The sequence below is a fragment of the Oncorhynchus masou genome, chromosome 6 (assembly GCF_036934945.1).
Source record: "Oncorhynchus masou masou isolate Uvic2021 chromosome 6, UVic_Omas_1.1, whole genome shotgun sequence".
Classification (NCBI taxonomy): Eukaryota; Metazoa; Chordata; class Actinopteri; order Salmoniformes; family Salmonidae; genus Oncorhynchus; species Oncorhynchus masou.
In genome coordinates this window covers 30,740,005-30,757,982 of record NC_088217.1, presented here as the reverse complement: position 1 = coordinate 30,757,982, position 17,978 = coordinate 30,740,005, and the positions used below count along the sequence as shown (strand labels likewise).

Genomic DNA, 17,978 nt, shown 5'->3' with positions numbered 1-17,978 from the left:
TACATTCAACAGAGCAGTGGAAATGGTCAAAAGCTTATTATGACTTAATGTAATGTAATCATGTTTGAATTTATCATTTGTATTTTGAATATATGTAGGCCTATAGAATATTGATGTATGCAGGCTGATTCTATTCATGCCTTGATCCAACAAACAATTTTACAAACATAAGATGAGGAATGGGTCACACCTACTGACTAGGGGGAGGGAAAGGGGAGATGGGACAGACTGGACAAATGTGTTTCGTTTCTATATATATGTACTTTTTGACTATTATTGCCTGTCTGGGATCTGAACCACTCTCAAAAGCAACAACAAATAATAATAAAAAGTTGGTCACAAAAAAAACAGTTTTGTCATCCACTAAAACAAACCCAGATATCAACCATTTTAACTTTTGGATAACACATTATATGATCGTTTTCTTGACTATTAGTTGAATAACTTTGTTGCATTTTGTGCAATCATGTTGCTTGCGATACTGCAGTAACTGGGCCGTTTTCAAACCAAAGGCATTTACCGACACTCCCTAACAATTTGCTGAGAGTCATCAATTATGCAGGGTACCCGCACGCACTGGGAAGGGAGATAGCAGCAACAATATGGCGTCAGCCGCAGTTTCTCCCGAATCTTTTGGACATCTGCAGTTCAGTGCCGGCTGTCTGGATTTCTGTTAATGCGGGAAAAGTAAGTAGATATTATGTTGTCTTGTCCGGCGGGGTTTTGGCGGAGGATGGATCATGCTACTTCCCTGTCTACAACCTGCATCCCCAATGCCGCAGAGCGGTCCCCCTCTCAGAATCCTTTATTCTGACTATTGTGGATAGCGCTCCTTGCCAAAGCTTGTGCAAATATGCATGGAAAACCTCAATTACATGTAGGGATGACATTCTTATCTGAAAAATATAAGCTTATACTGCGAAAAGTGGTGGAGCGTGTTACGCAGGTAAATCGGGGTGTTGGCCTGCCTCTGAACGGAATGACATTCTATGTGTCAAAATGTGAAACATACGCATACGGTGGGATGGGGAAGTGGGAGCACGTCAAACTTCAGTGCGTGTTAGCGCTGACATCGACATACACGCAGGCATACAAGGTAGCGGTATGAGCTTTGAGTCAACTTCTATTCTCGATACCCTAATCCGTTGAAAGACCATTTAACTGTAACTGTGATAGTGTTACCTCATGCACACCACCTCCACTCCATCACCCCTCCCCTTGCAATTTTGAGGCTATATTGCTTGAGATAGGCATGCCTCAGTTTGGCAGTTGAAGGGGGACCGCGGCACCCCCTCCTCATCTCTTTACAGCCCCCATCCCCAAATGGAGGTGGATAACAAATGTCCACGATGGTGTTATAACCCTTCCGTGTTAATGTTGGGAGCCTTATGGCTCACCTAGGCAGCCTTTTCGGGTGTGGTGCTATACAATTCGGTCGTCAATGGTTTCTGGGGAGCTTACCAAAAAACATTATCAAGACAATCTATAACAATTTATACAATTTACTTCGAATGGTGGAGCTGAGATTGTTTTGGAGCAACACAGTTAAATTAACGACATAGCCTAGAATTTATAGGAGCAGTGCATGTTTTCAAATTGACTTGTGCCTCTGTCATAGAAGCATCCTCAATACTGCAGTATTTTAGTAAAGGCTTTGGCCCGCATGCCGGGGACAAGGCACGCGCGTGTGTAAACAGTGCATGGGCTACAATACAAAGGCATACTGATAGACCATACAGTGGAAGAGTTATTACCAGTTTATAACATATAGGCCAAGAAGGTGCGCATTTTACTTTCTTCAACGGTTTTACATGTGCTATGGGGTTTATCAAGTGATAACCCGTAATGACAATTGCTGGGAGAGGAAATCCACTTATAAATTAATCGATTATTGTCTTGACATGGGCAACATGAACAGTTTTCTGAATGACCTCCATTTTGGCTGGGGTTTAACGATGCTACCCTGCTCATTCATAGACGTATGCCACAACACTGAAAGCGCAAGAGCCAGATTATGTCCAAATCAATGGGATTGGCATGAAGTCTAGACTAATTGACTATATTGTGTTCATATTTGAGTATATCACTTATTCCAGTCCATATCGCTCACATTCAGTGTCCTATCCAGTCAATGCTAAATTAGGCAATTTGGAGTTATTGAATTCTGTGTGCCACTGGCATGTAGGCCCTCATGTGTAGACGCACTGGTTATGGTGTGCTGCTGCTACCCTCGTCTGATTCAGTGCGGACTCCTCTATCCAGTTGCGTTTCTCTCCTCAATAGATCTCCACTCTGCTCTGTCTCCAGACTCTCCACGATGTCGGATGCTCTCAGTTTCGTCTTTCTTATAGCCCCCCTCTCAATAATGGAGTGAAACAGTTGCGATAAATAGTTAAATTACAGGCCTAGGCTACTCTGCTGGTTGGGCGTTTGGATGCTCTTTTCTTGGCATAGAGGACACACGCATAGAGGACTCGAGCTAGCGCTTCCTTTGAGGACTCAGTCATCAGTGGTGCTGAAACGGACAGCGATAGGCAGCGCGATCTAAGGAGACGTCAGTTCAACATCTAGTTTTGATTTACATTTGGTTGAGTTGTCAACTAAGGTGTATTCAACGTGAAAAAAACATGTATCCGTGTCATTGGATCTAGGTTAAAAGTTTGGTGAAAAACACACGAAATTACCTTACTTTGATGACTTTTTGCAAATTCAATCATTTTCTCACGTTGATTCAACGTAATCGCATATATTTTGGGGGGTTGAAATGACGTGGACACAACGTTGATTCAACCAGTTTTTGACCAATGGGGCGGCTTCCAGAAGCCACTGGAGTTTTCTACCATCTCAGGTTCGGTTTCATGCGATTAACAATCCTTCTCACAATGGACTAATCCCTCGTCTGTCTGTAGCCGAATCTAAACGGATGTTACAATTATGCTATTGGTAAATACGCCTGCTTATTAGATTCGAATGTCCGGGATGGAATTAGGAACAGCATGCACTCTCAGCGATTAAATGAGCATGTGAGTAGCCTTAATTTTTTGAATGAAATGTTTTGCATCACAAGGTCCCATCCTTCTTGGAATGTGGTTGGCTATTACATTGACTTGATTTACCTGCACCCCAAATGAGGACAGAATGAATAGTCTTGATTAACTCTACACATTCGCAATAGGAAATCCAGTTGGACAGCTCCTCTATGCCATCATTAGTAAATTAGGTCCTCATATGTCCTGTGGTGCATCAATGTTTGTGAATCACCTTGAACGTAGATCAATTGATGTAACATTTGTGGAAGGAGACTTGGAGGTTGCACCAGGGTCGAGTTACTTAAAACGACGACTTCATTTCCTAGTGGTACGATCTCTGGTGTCAGCGGTTTATAGGGTATGGGGGCTTTTAAGGTTTCTTTGCCCTTCGTTCATTCCTGGCCACATGAATTATTCGTGAAATGTAGCCTAACCTCTATAACATGCACTGCAATTTTCATGACGATGATACTTGAAAATGTATCTATATCAGATCAGATAATAGCCTACATGTTTATACAAAAAAATATCATCATACCCGTGGCAATATATTTGAAAAAAAACCTAGATTTCCACTTAAAAGTCACTAAAATAACTTGGACTAAATTATTCTGAAATCAGAAGAATTCAAATGAATCTGTTAGGAGGCAGGTGATTCTCATTTACTGTGAAATTTTTCTCACCTATGAGTAAGTTACTGGTGCCTACAGGGTAGAAATAGCCATTCAACCAGTTTTGACAAGAGAAAGCAGAACATTCTGCTCCATTGCGCTCCATTGTAAAGTGCAAAGGTGAAAATATATTAGAGAGCAACTGTCATTTACACTAACACATTACAAGTCAACAATACTGAAAAATGAAGATCCATCATGACCAGGTTATGGCAATGATCTGTGGTGTTTTGAGAATCTACTGAAGTCATATATACGTTTGTTATCCATCATACCACCTGAACGCCAGCGTTCTAGAGAAGCTTTGCAATGGAACAGAAGTGGAAGAAAGTTCCAAAGGGACCATATTTAAATTTTGGTGCCATAGTACCTGCTTTTTCCAAGTTAGAATGTGGGTACAAAGGGGCTATCTTATTAAGATATGTAATGTCAGGTCTTTCAGAGAAAGAGAGAGAGAGAGAGAGAGAGAGAGAGAGAGAGAGAGAGAGAGAGAGAGAGAAGAGGAAGTATCCTGGAACATTAGTCAGATATTCCAAAGAAAGACATTTAACAGAGCTCCCTCCAGAAGCAGTACAGGTCACCTGGGACAAGGGAAGGGCCCATGCAGCAGACAGACAGGTACATGGAAACAGAGGGCTGGAGGTGGCCATTCATTCTTCTCACTGTAGGGTCACCAAGGTAATCTGCAGGCCAGCCAGACAGCATCAGAGCCACCATGAATGATTGAAGTAGATTGAAGTCACAGTTCTCTGTGAAAACCTCAATGGCAGCCCTGATTTCTGTGGCCTTTATCTGTATGCATTTTGAGAAATCAAGAGAGAGAGGGAAGAGACAGAGAGAGAAAGAAAGAATCATAGAGAGGGAGAGAGAGTGTCCGGCTCAGGTTCGTAATGGTTGCACATCCTCTAGTCAGGATGCCTTACTTTGTCGGCTTCCTCTCTGACAGAGATAGAACATTTCACCCTGTCTCAGGCTTAGGGAGAGCAACAGACAGACAGATAGACAGACACAGACAGAGAGGACACAACCAAGCTATTAGTGTTGTTAATAAGCACCATGATGAAATATAAATCTATCAGATGTTTCATTCGTCTCTGTTAGTTCTGCCATCTAATTTGAACTAAAAGAGGAGACCTTCATGAGATGTTAGCTAGCCTTCTGAGTGTTGTTCAATTTGATTGTACCCAAGGTGATATTTTAAACAAGATCATTATGACTTTTCCATTTTGTAATTTGATAGTAGGACAGACAGGCTGTTTACCCAGATGCTGAACTGCCAAATACTTCCTAAATCATAATTCTTTGTGAAAATGGATGTTCTCAACTTGAGTTTCATTGGAGATATGGTTTTGTCAGCATTTATACCTTTTATCCTGTTTTTTTTTCTCCTCCTCCTCTCTCTCTCTCTCTCTCTCTCTCTCTCTCTCTCTCTCTCTCTCTCCTCTCTCTCTTCTCTCTCTCTCTCTCTCTCTCTCTTTCTATCCCTCTCTCTCTTGCTCTCTCTCTCTCTCTCTTTCTCTCCCTCTCCCTCTTACTCTCTCTCTCTTTTTCTCCCTCACTCTCTTGCTCTCTCTCTCTCTCTCTCTCTCTCCCTGTCTCTCTCTCTCTTTCCCTCCCTCTCTCTCTTACTCTCTCTCTCTCTTTCTCTCTCTCTCTCTCTCTCTCTCTCTCTCTCTCTCTCTCTCTCTCTCTCTCTCTCTCTCTCTCTCTCTCTCTCTCTCTCTCTCCCTCTCTCTCTTGCTCTCCCCCATTTCTCTCTCTCTCTCTCTCTCTCTCTCTCTCTCTCTCCTTCTCTCTCTTGCTCTCCCTCTCTCTCCCTCTCTCTCTCTCTCTCTCTCTCTCTCTCTCTCTCCCTCTCTCCCTCTCCCTCCCTCTCCCCCTCTCCCTCTCTCTCTCCCTCTCTCTCTCTCTCCCTCTCCCTCTCTCTCTCTCCCTCTCTCTCCCTCTCTCTCTTGCTCTCCCTCTCTCTCGCTCCCTCTCTCAGAGCCAGATGTCCTGGATGAAACGTAAATAAAGCGGAAATAGCTGTAGGATGAAAACATGGCCGCGCCCGGTCTCGCACCCCCAGGACCTGACAGCTTCAAGCTGTTCACCCCCGAGTCGCTCCTTACTATCGAGGAGCGCCAATTCCAGGAGAAGATCAAGAAAAAGCCCAAGCCCAAGTCTGACAGCAGTCACCGCGAGGAAGAAGAGGAAGAACCCATGCCCAACGGTGATCTGGAGGCTGGGAAGTCCCTCCCCTTCATCTACGGGGACATTCCTAATGGGCTGGTGGCGGTACCACTGGAGGACTTGGACCCTTATTATATGAATGAGAAAGTGAGTTCCTACGCCACTCAATCCCACACAGGGCTCGACATGACAGAGGGATCAAACTAACTCTCCTGCAGTGAGAAGTTAGGGGTTGGAGGGTTATGGGGTAGGATGAGATGGGTCAGAGGTTTGAAAGTAGTACTGGTATAATATCTGTTTAGAAAAAATAATATGAGGAAGGAACAAATGGATTGTACTATACTCAAATCTTTGTAGCTTGCCTTTTAAATGTATACTGCTTATGACTGTTATAAGTCCTAATGTGTGTCCCCTATATTAAGCTTTAACCACGTTTATGAATGAGATGTTAAGCTTATGGGGTAAGTATAAGGAAAAAACACTACCATGGCTTGGCTATGAGTACATTTAAAAACAAACTATCTATAGGACACTTGATGAACCTTTTACTGCAGGGGACTAAATCAGGGTCACACAGAGTGTTTCTTGGTAGTCTTAAACAAATCTACTTTGAAACAATATTATACACCTCACTCACATTATGGGCTGAAAAAAAATAAGACACCTGTACCATGTCAGATATAGAGTTGAATTACACTTTATATACATGACAGAAGACTGAAATACAACACAACCGTTTGGCATAGAAACAACAGATTTACAAAAGTTTTTAAATGTTTATGTTTGTGTTCCACATCGTTGTACCAGTCATGAAAATAGGGTTATGGCACAGAGTCAACAGCAAAGATGACCTTGAGGTGGGTTATTACTCTTTAATAGTTTGACCACTGGGAGAGGCAATTAGAGCCAGTCGATTCCTAAGAAGGCTCACATAGTGCTCAAAAGTATGTTCTGAATGCTCTGGCAAGCACAATTACCCAGAAGATGCTGGTGGATCCAGTAACACTGCAGTGAATGTCTGGAGCTCTGGACCGCAGGCCTGTTTGGTAATGCTTATGTAGTCTTATCTGTTGATTGATGCTCTATGTTGCTGCACTTACTGGAAATGTGCTGGTGGATGCTGGCAGCAGAGATGAGACCAACCGGCCTCTCTGAATATGTGCTATCAGTGCTCCTGCTAATTGAATTTGCTAGTGAGGAAAATTGCACTTGGATCATGAGGGTGTTCTGTCGAAGCAGACAGTCTGCATGTGTGTGTGTGTGTATCTAGGTTTCTATGTAGGAGAATGTGGTGTGTATGCAAGTTTATGCATTTAGTGTATGTACATTTCCCTGCATACTGTACATTTCACACAACTTCAAAGTATTTTAGCATGGGATACTTTTCCCTGCCTACTTGTACCAATTTGAAGGAGATAGCAGCTGTTTTGTTTGTTGCATGGCTTCCTTAAAAATACAACCACCATATCGTATCATGATTCATGCCAAACACCACATATGTCCAGTTTGTATGCATACACAACAATTAAGAGCTCCCATTTAGCATAAGTCAAATGTTTGCTTCCCCTACCAGCCCAGGGCACAACAGTACAGTTTCCCTTTCAGTTTAGGCCCCTCTCCCCTCAGCCTCCAACACCCAGTGTAATCCAAGCCCAGGAGAGGAGAGGAGGGGCTGGCTGCACCTTGAGGGTGGTAGAGGTGAGGAGCAGCCTGATTCCTGGGCCAGCTGGCTGTACGTGGCTGAGTTGCTGGGCTGAGCTGGGCTGGGCAGGGCTGGAGAAAGGGTTAAGCTGAGCTGGATGGCTGGGCTAAACTGGGGGCTGGGCTGGCTTGGGTTGGAGGCAGGGCTGAAGGCTAGGCTGGTGGTTGGGCAGGGCTGAGGCTGAGGCTGGTTAAGAGGCTGGACTGAGCTGCAGGCTAGGCTAGGTTAGGATGGAGGCAGGGCTGGGATGGGTTTTCTAGCCTGTAAGATAATCTAGGGCCTGCAGGGCTATAGAGGTCCACTCAGCAGTGTGTGTGTCTCCTATGATCTAATGATCCATGGACTTCTATGATGGCAGCCAGAGGAGGGGTGATGGCGAGGTACAATTGCTGCGTCTTCCCCCTCTCCTTCGTCCTCCCCTCTTCCTTACCCCATTGCCCTATCTGTTATGCTTGGCTCTCTCCTTCTTCTGCCTCTGCTCCCTTGTTCCTTTGTTCTCTCCTCCCTGTCCTTGAGGAGGGACAGAGGTAGACTCGTTCATCAGGTGGTGCTCAGGGCTCCCTCATGCACACCTCTCTCATGTCTGGAGCTGTGTCTGTCTCAGTGACCTCCCTCCCTAGATCTCTGTGTGAATGTGTGTGTGTGTGTGTGAGTGTCTGTGTGTGTGTGTCTGTGTGTGTGTGTGTGTGTGTGTGTGTGTGTGTGTGTGTGTGTGTGTGTGTGTGTGTGTGTGTGTGTGTGTGTGTGTGTGTGTGTGTGTGTGTGCATGCGTGTGTGTAAGAGTGAATGAGTGTGTGTGTGCGCATGTATGCTATCACGCTTCTCCCTCACTCTGCCCTCCCAAGGACTTACCTTTGTGACACACACACTGCAGGCCGGGCTGTGTGTGTGTATCAATTACATAAGAGGACCCGGTAGAGAGCAGAGCGCAAGTCACTGACCTGCTGGGACCAGGATGGTCTGGGACAGATAATGGGCCTCCGCCTCTCTGGCCATTCAGAGCGTTTTACTACCTCCCTCCCCTCTCCCATCTACACCTTCACCTTTCATGACACCTATGGGAGCCCCGGCATGCATATTCATTTGTCACCTCAAAACCTCTTCCTCCTCAATCTCTCAACCTATTTTCTCTCTCTACCTCTCCAGGATTCTCATTCTCATTCTCTCCTCTACTCGACCGCCAATTCCCCTATCCCCTCCCGCTCTCCCCACCTCCATGTGTGCAAGCTTGCGTATGACTGTGTGTGTTGCTGTCAGCTGCAGTGAAACCTGATCACAGCACTCATGAATCGAGTAGGGGAAGAGGGGAGCGGTGCCGGTGAGGGAAAAGTGCAGTCACTGCAGTTTCTCTTCTCCCCTGGCTGTGGTGGATGTGTGTGTTAGTGTGTGTGTATCTGTGCATGTGAGCATTTGTGCAGGCGTATGTGCACGCATGTATGTGTGTGACAGTGCATGTGTGTGTCAGTACGTGTTTGTTGAAGATGAGGTTGAATTTAAGTTGTGCATGTGTGTGGGAGGAGCCACAGTGAATGATGATGTGTGTGCGTGCCCAACAAACATGTTGGTCCACGTAAAAACTTTTACTTAATTTCACCCACATGATGTCCCAGGTCTTAAATCAGTCCCAGACGACAAGGGAACAATGAAAAAATACAGTGTAACTGGCTTGGAGGTCCAGAGTTGAGTTTGAGGGAACTAGACAATACAGCACCATTGGTTGTTTAATACAGCATACAGTACATAGAATCTACAATAGCTTAAGCCTGGTTGTTAGATATGTTTGTGCTTCAGACAAGCTAAAACAGGTATGGTCTAGTGACCAAGTGAATGTGAAAGAATGTAGCACTGTTTGGTGTAACCAGCATCTCTCCTGCAAGCCATTCTAACTCTATGGTGTAGTAGTGTGGCCGGTGTGAAATGGCTAGCTAGTTAGCGGTGGTGCGCGCTAATAGTGTTTCAGTCGGTGACGTCACTTGCTCTGAGACCTAGTAGTTGTTCCCTTTGCTCTGCAAGGGCTGTGGCTCTTGTGGCGTGATGGGTAATGATGCTTTGTGAGTGACTGTGGTTGATGTGTGCAGAGGGTCCCTGGTTCGAGCCCAGGTTGGGGCGAAGAGAGTTACGGAAGCTATACTGTTACAATAGCATTGACCCCTGTAGCCATTCTATCTCTATGGTGAAGTAGCATTGACCCTTGCTAGCCATTCATACACTGTAAAAAGTGGGACAGCACTGTTGTTCATCTGAAGTGATTTTTCTGATTGGTATGAACCAAATGATGATGTAACCAGAGTCTCTATTGCTAGTCAGTCTGACGATGATGTAACCAGACTCTTTCCTGCTAGTCATTCTATCTCTATGATGTAACCCAAGTCTCTATTGCTAGTCATTCTATATCTATGATGTAACCAGTCTCTATTGCTAGTTATTCTATCTCTATGATGTAACCAGAGTCTCTATTGCTAGTCATTCTATCTCTGTGATGTAACCAGAGTCTCGCCTGCTAGTCATTCTATCTCTGTGATGAAACCAGAGTCTCTCCTGCTAGTCATTCTATCCCTATGATATAACCAGAGTCTCTGTTGCAAGTCATTCTATCTCTATGATGTAACCAGCATCTCTTCTGCTAGTCATTCTATCTCTATGATGTAACCAGAGTCTCTCCTGTTAGTCACTCTATCTCTATGATGTAACCAGAGTCTCTATTGCTCGTCATTCTATCTCTGTGATGTAACCAGAGTCTCTCCTGCTAGTCATTCTATTTCTGTGATGTAACCAGAGTCTCTCCTACTAGTCATTCTATCCCTATGATATAACCAGAGTCTCTGTTGCAAGGCATTCTATCTCTATGATGTAACCAGAGTCTATCCTGCTTGTCATTCTATCTCTATGATGTAACCAGAGTCTATCCTGCTAGTCATTCTATCTCTATGATGTAACCAGAGTCTCTGTTGCAAGTCATTCTATCTCTATGATGCAACCAGCATGTCTTCTGCTAGTCATTCTATCTCTATGATGTAACCAGAGTCTATCCTGCTTGTCATTCTATCTCTATGATGTAACCAGAGTCTATCCTGCTAGTCATTCTATCTCTATGATGTAACCAGAGTCTCTCCTGCTTGTCATTCTATCTCTATAATGTAACCAGACTCTCTCCTGCTAGTCATTCTATCTTTATGATGTAACCCGTCTCTCCTGCTAGTCATTCTATCTCTATGATGTTAACAGAGTCTCTCCTGCTAGTCATTATATCTCTATGATGAACCAGAGTCTCTATTGCGAGTCATTCTATCTCTGTGATGTAACCAGAGTCTCTATTACTAGTCATTCTATCTCTATGATGTAATCAGAGTCTCTCCTGCTAGTCATTCTATCTCTATGGTGTAACCAGAGTCTCTATTGCTAGTCATTCTATCTCTATGATGTTAACAGAGTCTCTCCTGCTAGTCATTCTATCTCTATGATGAACCAGAGTCTCTATTGCGAGTCATTCTATCTCTGTGATGTAACCAGAGTCTCTATTGCTAGTCATTCTATCTCTATGATGTAATCAGAGTCTCTCCTGCTAGTCATTCTATCTCTATGGTGTAACCAGAGTCACGATTGCTAGTCATTCTATCTCTATGATGTAACCAGCATCTCTCCTGCAAGTCATTCTATCTCTATGGTGTAACCAGAGTAACGATTGCTAGTCATTCTATCTCTATGATGTAACCAGAGTCTCTATTGCTCGTCATTCTATCTCTGTGATGTAACCAGAGTCTGTCCTGCTAGTCATTCTATCTCTATGATGTAACCAGAGTCTATCCTGCTAGTCATTCTATCTCTATGATGTAACCAGAGTCTCTCCTGCTAGTCATTCTATCTCTATGGTGTAACCAGAGTTTCTCCTGCTAGTCATTCTATCTCTATGGTGTAACCAGAGTCTCTATTGCTAGTTATTATTTCTCTATGATGTAACCAGAGCCTCTCCTGCTAGTCATTCTATCCCTATGATATAACCAGAGTCTCTGTTGCTAGTCATTCTATCTCTATGATGAAACCAGAGTCTCTGTTGCAAGTCATGCTATCTCTATGAATTAACCAGAGTCTCTCCTGCTAGTCATTCTATCTCTATGATGTAACCAGAGTCTCTCCTGCTAGTCATTCTATCTCTATGATGTAACCAGAGCCTCTCCTGCTAGTCATTCTATCCCTATGATATAACCAGAGTCTCTGTTGCTAGTCATTCTATCTCTATGATGTAATCAGAGTATCTCCTGCTAGTCATTCTATCTCTATGGTGTTAGCAGCATCTCTCTTGCAAGTCATTCTATCTCTATGGTGTACCCAGAGTCTCTTTTGCTAGTCATTCTATCTCTATGGTGTAACCAGAGTCTCTATTGCGAGTTATTCTTTCTCTATGATGTAACCAGAGTCTCTCCTGCTAGTCATTCTATCTCTATGATGTAACCAGAGTCTATCCTGCTAGTCATTCTATCTCTATGATGTAACCAGAGTCTCTCCTCAAGTCATTATATCTCTATGATGTAACCAGAGTCTCTCCTGCTAGTCATTCTATCTCTATGATGTAACCAGAGTCTCTCCTGCTAGTCATTCTATCTCTATGATGTAACCAGTCTCTCCTGCTAGTCATTCTATCTCTATTGTGTAACCAGAGTCTCTATTGCTAGTCATTCTATCTCTATGATGTAATCAGAGTATCTCCTGCGAGTCATTCTATCTCTATGGTGTAACCAGAGTCACGATTGCTAGTCATTCTATCTCTATTATGTAACCAGTCTCTCCTGCTTGTCATTCTATCTCTATGATGTAACCAGAGACTCTATTGCTAGTCATTCTATCTCTATGATGTAACCAGAGTCTCTATTGCTTTTCATTCTATCTCTATGATGTAACCAGTCTCTCTCCTGCTAGTAATTCTATCTCTATGGTGTAACCAGAGTCACTATTGCTAGTCATTCTATCTCCATGGTGTAACCAGCATCTCTCCTGCAAGTCATTCTATCTCTATGGTGTAACCAGAGTCTCTATTGCTAGTCATTCTATCTCTATGATGTATACAGAGTCTCTATTACTAGTCATTCTATCTCTATGATGTAACCAGAGTCTCTCCTCAAGTCATTATATCTCTATGATGTAACCAGAGTCTCTCCTCAAGTCATTATATCTCTATGATGTAACCAGCATCTCTCCTGCTCGTCATTCTATCTCTATGATGTACCCAGAGTCTCTTTTGCTAGTCATTCTATCTCTATGATGTAACCAGAGTCTCTCCTGCTAGTCATTCTATCTCTATGATGTAACCAGTCTCTCCTGCTAGTCATTCTATCTCTATGATGTAACCAGAGTCTCTCCTCAAGTCATTATATCTCTATGATGTAACCAGTCTCTCCTCAAGTCATTATATCTCTATGATGTAACCAGAGTCTCTCCTGCTAGTCATTCTATATCTATGATGTAACCAGAGTCTCTATTGCTAGTCATTCTATCTCTATGATGTAACCAGAGTCTCTCCTGCTAGTCATTCTATCTCTATGGTGTAACCAGAGTCTCTCGTGCTAGTCATTCTATATCTATGATGTAACCAGAGTCTCTATTGCTAGTCATTCTATCTCTATGATGTAACCAGAGTCTCTATTGCTAGTCATTCTATCTCTATGATGTAACCAGAGTTTCTATTGCTTGTCATTCTATCTCTATGATGTAACCAGACTCTCTCCTGCTAGTAATTCTATCTCTATGGTGTAACCAGAGTCTCTATTGCTAGTCATTCTATCTCTATGATGTACCCAGAGTCTCTTTTGCTAGTCATTCTATCTCTATGGTGTAACCAGCATCTCTCCTGCAAGTCATTCTATCTCTATGGTGTAATCAGAGTCTCTATTGCTAGTCATTCTATCTCTATGATGTAACCAGAGTCTCTATTGCTAGTCATTCTATCTCTATGATGTAACCAGAGTCTCTATTGCGAGTTATTCTTTCTCTATGATGTAACCAGAGTCTCTCCAGCTAGTCATTCTATCTCTATGATGTAACCAGAGTCTATCCTGCTAGTCATTATATCTCTATGATGTTACCAGAGTCTCTCCTTCTAGTCATTATATCTCTTTGATGAAACCAGAGTCTCTATTGCTCGTCATTCTATCTCTATGATGTAACCAGAGTCTATCCTGCTTGTCATTCGTTCTCTAAGATGTAACCAGAGACTCTATTGCTAGTCATTCTATCTCTATGATGTAAACAGAGTCTCCTGCTAGTCATTCTATCTCTATGATGTAACTAGATTCTCTATTGCTAGTCATTCTATCTCTACGATGTAACCAGAGTCTCTATTGCTATTCATTATATCTCTATGGTGTAACCAGACTCTCTCCTGCTAGTCATTATATCTCTATGATGTAACCAGCATCTCTTCTGCTAGTCATTCTCTCTATGATGTAACCAGAGTCTCTCCTGCTAGTCATTCTATCTCTATGATGTAACCAGAGTCTCTATTGCTCGTCATTCTATCTCTGTGATGTAACCAGAGTCTATCCTGCTAGTCATTCTATCTCTATGATGTAACCAGAGTCTCTCCTCAAGTCATTATATCTCTATGATGTTACCAGACTCTCTCCTGCTCGTAATTCTATCTCTATGGTGTAACCAGAGTCTCTATTGCTAGTCATTCTATCTCCATGGTGTAACCAGCATCTCTCCTGCTCGTCATTCTATCTCTATGATGTAACCAGAGTCTCTATTGCTAGTCATTCTATCTCTATGATGTACCCAGAGTCTCTTTTGCTAGTCATTCTATCTCTATGGTGTAACCAGAGTCTCTATTGCGAGTTATTATTTCTCTATGATGTAACCAGAGTCTCTCCTGCTAGTCATTCTATCTCTATGATGTAACCAGAGTCTATCCTGCTAGTCATTCTATCTCTATGATGTAACCAGAGTCTCTCCTCAAGTCATTATATCTCTATGATGTAACCAGAGTCTCTCCTGCTAGTCATTCTATCTCTATGATGTAACCAGAGTCTCTCCTGCTAGTCATTCTATCTCTATGATGTAACCAGTCTCTCCTGCTAGTCATTCTATCTCTATTGTGTAACCAGAGTCTCTATTGCTAGTCATTCTATCTCTATGATGTAATCAGAGTATCTCCTGCTAGTCATTCTATCTCTATGGTGTTAGCAGCATCTCTCTTGCAAGTCATTCTATCTCTATGGTGTACCCAGAGTCTCTTTTGCTAGTCATTCTATCTCTATGGTGTAACCAGAGTCTCTATTGCGAGTTATTCTTTCTCTATGATGTAACCAGAGTCTCTCCTGCTAGTCATTCTATCTCTATGATGTAACCAGAGTCTATCCTGCTAGTCATTCTATCTCTATGATGTAACCAGAGTCTCTCCTCAAGTCATTATATCTCTATGATGTAACCAGAGTCTCTCCTGCTAGTCATTCTATCTCTATGATGTAACCAGAGTCTCTCCTGCTAGTCATTCTATCTCTATGATGTAACCAGTCTCTCCTGCAAGTCATTCTATCTCTATTGTGTAACCAGAGTCTCTATTGCTAGTCATTCTATCTCTATGATGTAATCAGAGTATCTCCTGCTAGTCATTCTATCTCTATGGTGTAACCAGCATCTCTCTTGCAAGTCATTCTATCTCTATGGTGTAACCAGAGTCACGATTGCTAGTCATTCTATCTCTATTATGTAACCAGTCTCTCCTGCTTGTCATTCTATCTCTATGATGTAACCAGAGACTCTATTGCTAGTCATTCTATCTCTATGATGTAACCAGAGTCTCTATTGCTTTTCATTCTATCTCTATGATGTAACCAGTCTCTCTCCTGCTAGTAATTCTATCTCTATGGTGTAACCAGAGTCACTATTGCTAGTCATTCTATCTCCATGGTGTAACCAGCATCTCTCCTGCAAGTCATTCTATCTCTATGGTGTAACCAGAGTCTCTCCTCAAGTCATTATATCTCTATGATGTAACCAGCATCTCTCCTGCTCGTCATTCTATCTCTATGATGTACCCAGAGTCTCTTTTGCTAGTCATTCTATCTCTATGATGTAACCAGAGTCTCTCCTGCTAGTCATTCTATCTCTATGATGTAACCAGTCTCTCCTGCTAGTCATTCTATCTCTATGATGTAACCAGAGTCTCTCCTCAAGTCATTATATCTCTATGATGTAACCAGAGTCTCTCCTCAAGTCATTATATCTCTATGATGTAACCAGAGTCTCTCCTGCTAGTCATTCTATATCTATGATGTAACCAGAGTCTCTATTGCTAGTCATTCTATCTCTATGATGTAACCAGAGTCTCTATTGCTAGTCATTCTATCTCTATGATGTAACCAGAGTCTCTATTGCTAGTCTTTCTATCTCTATGATGTAACCAGAGTCTCTATTGCTTGTCATTCTATCTCTATGATGTAACCAGACTCTCTCCTGCTAGTAATTCTATCTCTATGGTGTAACCAGAGTCTCTATTGCTAGTCATTCTATCTCTATGATGTACCCAGAGTCTCTTTTGCTAGTCATTCTATCTCTATGGTGTAACCAGCATCTCTCCTGCAAGTCATTCTATCTCTATGGTGTAATCAGAGTCTCTATTGCTAGTCATTCTATCTCTATGATGTAACCAGAGTCTCTATTGCTAGTCATTCTATCTCTATGATGTAACCAGAGTCTCTATTGCGAGTTATTCTTTCTCTATGATGTAACCAGAGTCTCTCCTGCTAGTCATTCTATCTCTATGATGTAACCAGAGTCTATCCTGCTAGTCATTATATCTCTATGATGTTACCAGAGTCTCTCCTTCTAGTCATTATATCTCTTTGATGAAACCAGAGTCTCTCCTGCTAGTCATTCTATCTCTATGATGTAACCAGAGTCTATCCTGCTTGTCATTCGTTCTCTAAGATGTAACCAGAGACTCTATTGCTAGTCATTCTATCTCTATGATGTAAACAGAGTCTCCTGCTAGTCATTCTATCTCTATGATGTAACTAGATTCTCTATTGCTAGTCATTCTATCTCTACGATGTAACCAGAGTCTCTATTGCTATTCATTATATCTCTATGGTGTAACCAGACTGTCTCCTGCTAGTCATTATATCTCTATGATGTAACCAGTATCTCTTCTGCTAGTCATTCTCTCTATGATGTAACCAGAGTCTCTCCTGCTAGTCATTCTATCTCTATGATGTAACCAGAGTCTCTATTGCTCGTCATTCTATCTCTGTGATGTAACCAGAGTCTATCCTGCTAGTCATTCTATCTCTATGATGTAACCAGAGTCTCTCCTCAAGTCATTATATCTCTATGATGTTACCAGAGTCTCTCCTGCTAGTCATTATATCTCTATGATGTTACCAGAGTCTCTCCTGCTTGTCATTCTATCTCTTTGATGAAACCAGAGTCTCTCCTGCTAGTCATTCTATCTCTATGATATAAATAGAGTCTCTCCTGCTAGTCATTCTATCTCTATGATGTAACCAGACTCTCTCCTGCTCGTAATTCTATCTCTATGGTGTAACCAGAGTCTCTATTGCTAGTCATTCTATCTCCATGGTGTAACCAGCATCTCTCCTGCTCGTCATTCTATCTCTATGATGTAACCAGAGTCTCTATTGCTAGTCATTCTATCTCTATGATGTACCCAGAGTCTCTTTTGCTAGTCATTCTATCTCTATGGTGTAACCAGAGTCTCTATTGCGAGTTATTCTTTCTCTATGATGTAACCAGAGTCTCTCCTGCTAGTCATTCTATCTCTATGATGTAACCAGTCTCTCCTCAAGTCATTATATCTCTATGATGTAACCAGAGTCTCTCCTGCTAGTCATTCTATCTCTATGATGTAACCAGAGTCTCTCCTGCTAGTCATTCTATCTCTATGATGTAACCAGTCTCTCCTGCTAGTCATTCTATCTCTATTGTGTAACCAGAGTCTCTATTGCTAGTCATTCTATCTCTATGATGTAATCAGAGTAGCTCCTGCTAGTCATTCTATCTCTATGGTGTAACCAGCATCTCTCTGGCAAGTCATTCTATCTCTATGGTGTAACCAGAGTCACGATTGCTAGTCATTCTATCTCTATTATGTAACCAGAGTCTCTCCTGCTTGTCATTCTATCTCTATGATGTAACCAGAGACTCTATTGCTAGTCATTCTATCTCTATGATGTAACCAGAGTCTCTATTGCTTGTCATTCTATCTCTATGATGTAACCAGTCTCTCTCCTGCTAGTAATTCTATCTCTATGGTGTAACCAGAGTCACTATTGCTAGTCATTCTATCTCCATGGTGTAACCAGCATCTCTCCTGCTCGTCATTCTATCTCTATGATGTAACCAGAGTCTCTATTGCTAGTCATTCTATCTCTATGATGTACCCAGAGTCTC

General features: G+C 42.4%; 1 protein-coding gene across 1 annotated transcript in view; it reads left to right on the top strand.

The window, feature by feature from the left end:
• Positions 1-595: 595 nt before the first annotated feature.
• The window catches only part of LOC135541882 (sodium channel protein type 8 subunit alpha-like), a 152,867-nt gene continuing 135,484 nt past the window's right edge, over positions 596-17,978 (top strand). The window contains exons 1-2 of the mRNA XM_064968340.1: positions 596-687; positions 5,685-6,019. Of these exons, the coding sequence (XP_064824412.1) occupies positions 5,741-6,019 (279 nt within the window). The 5' untranslated portion in view covers positions 596-687; positions 5,685-5,740. The remainder of the gene's footprint in view (positions 688-5,684; positions 6,020-17,978) is intronic.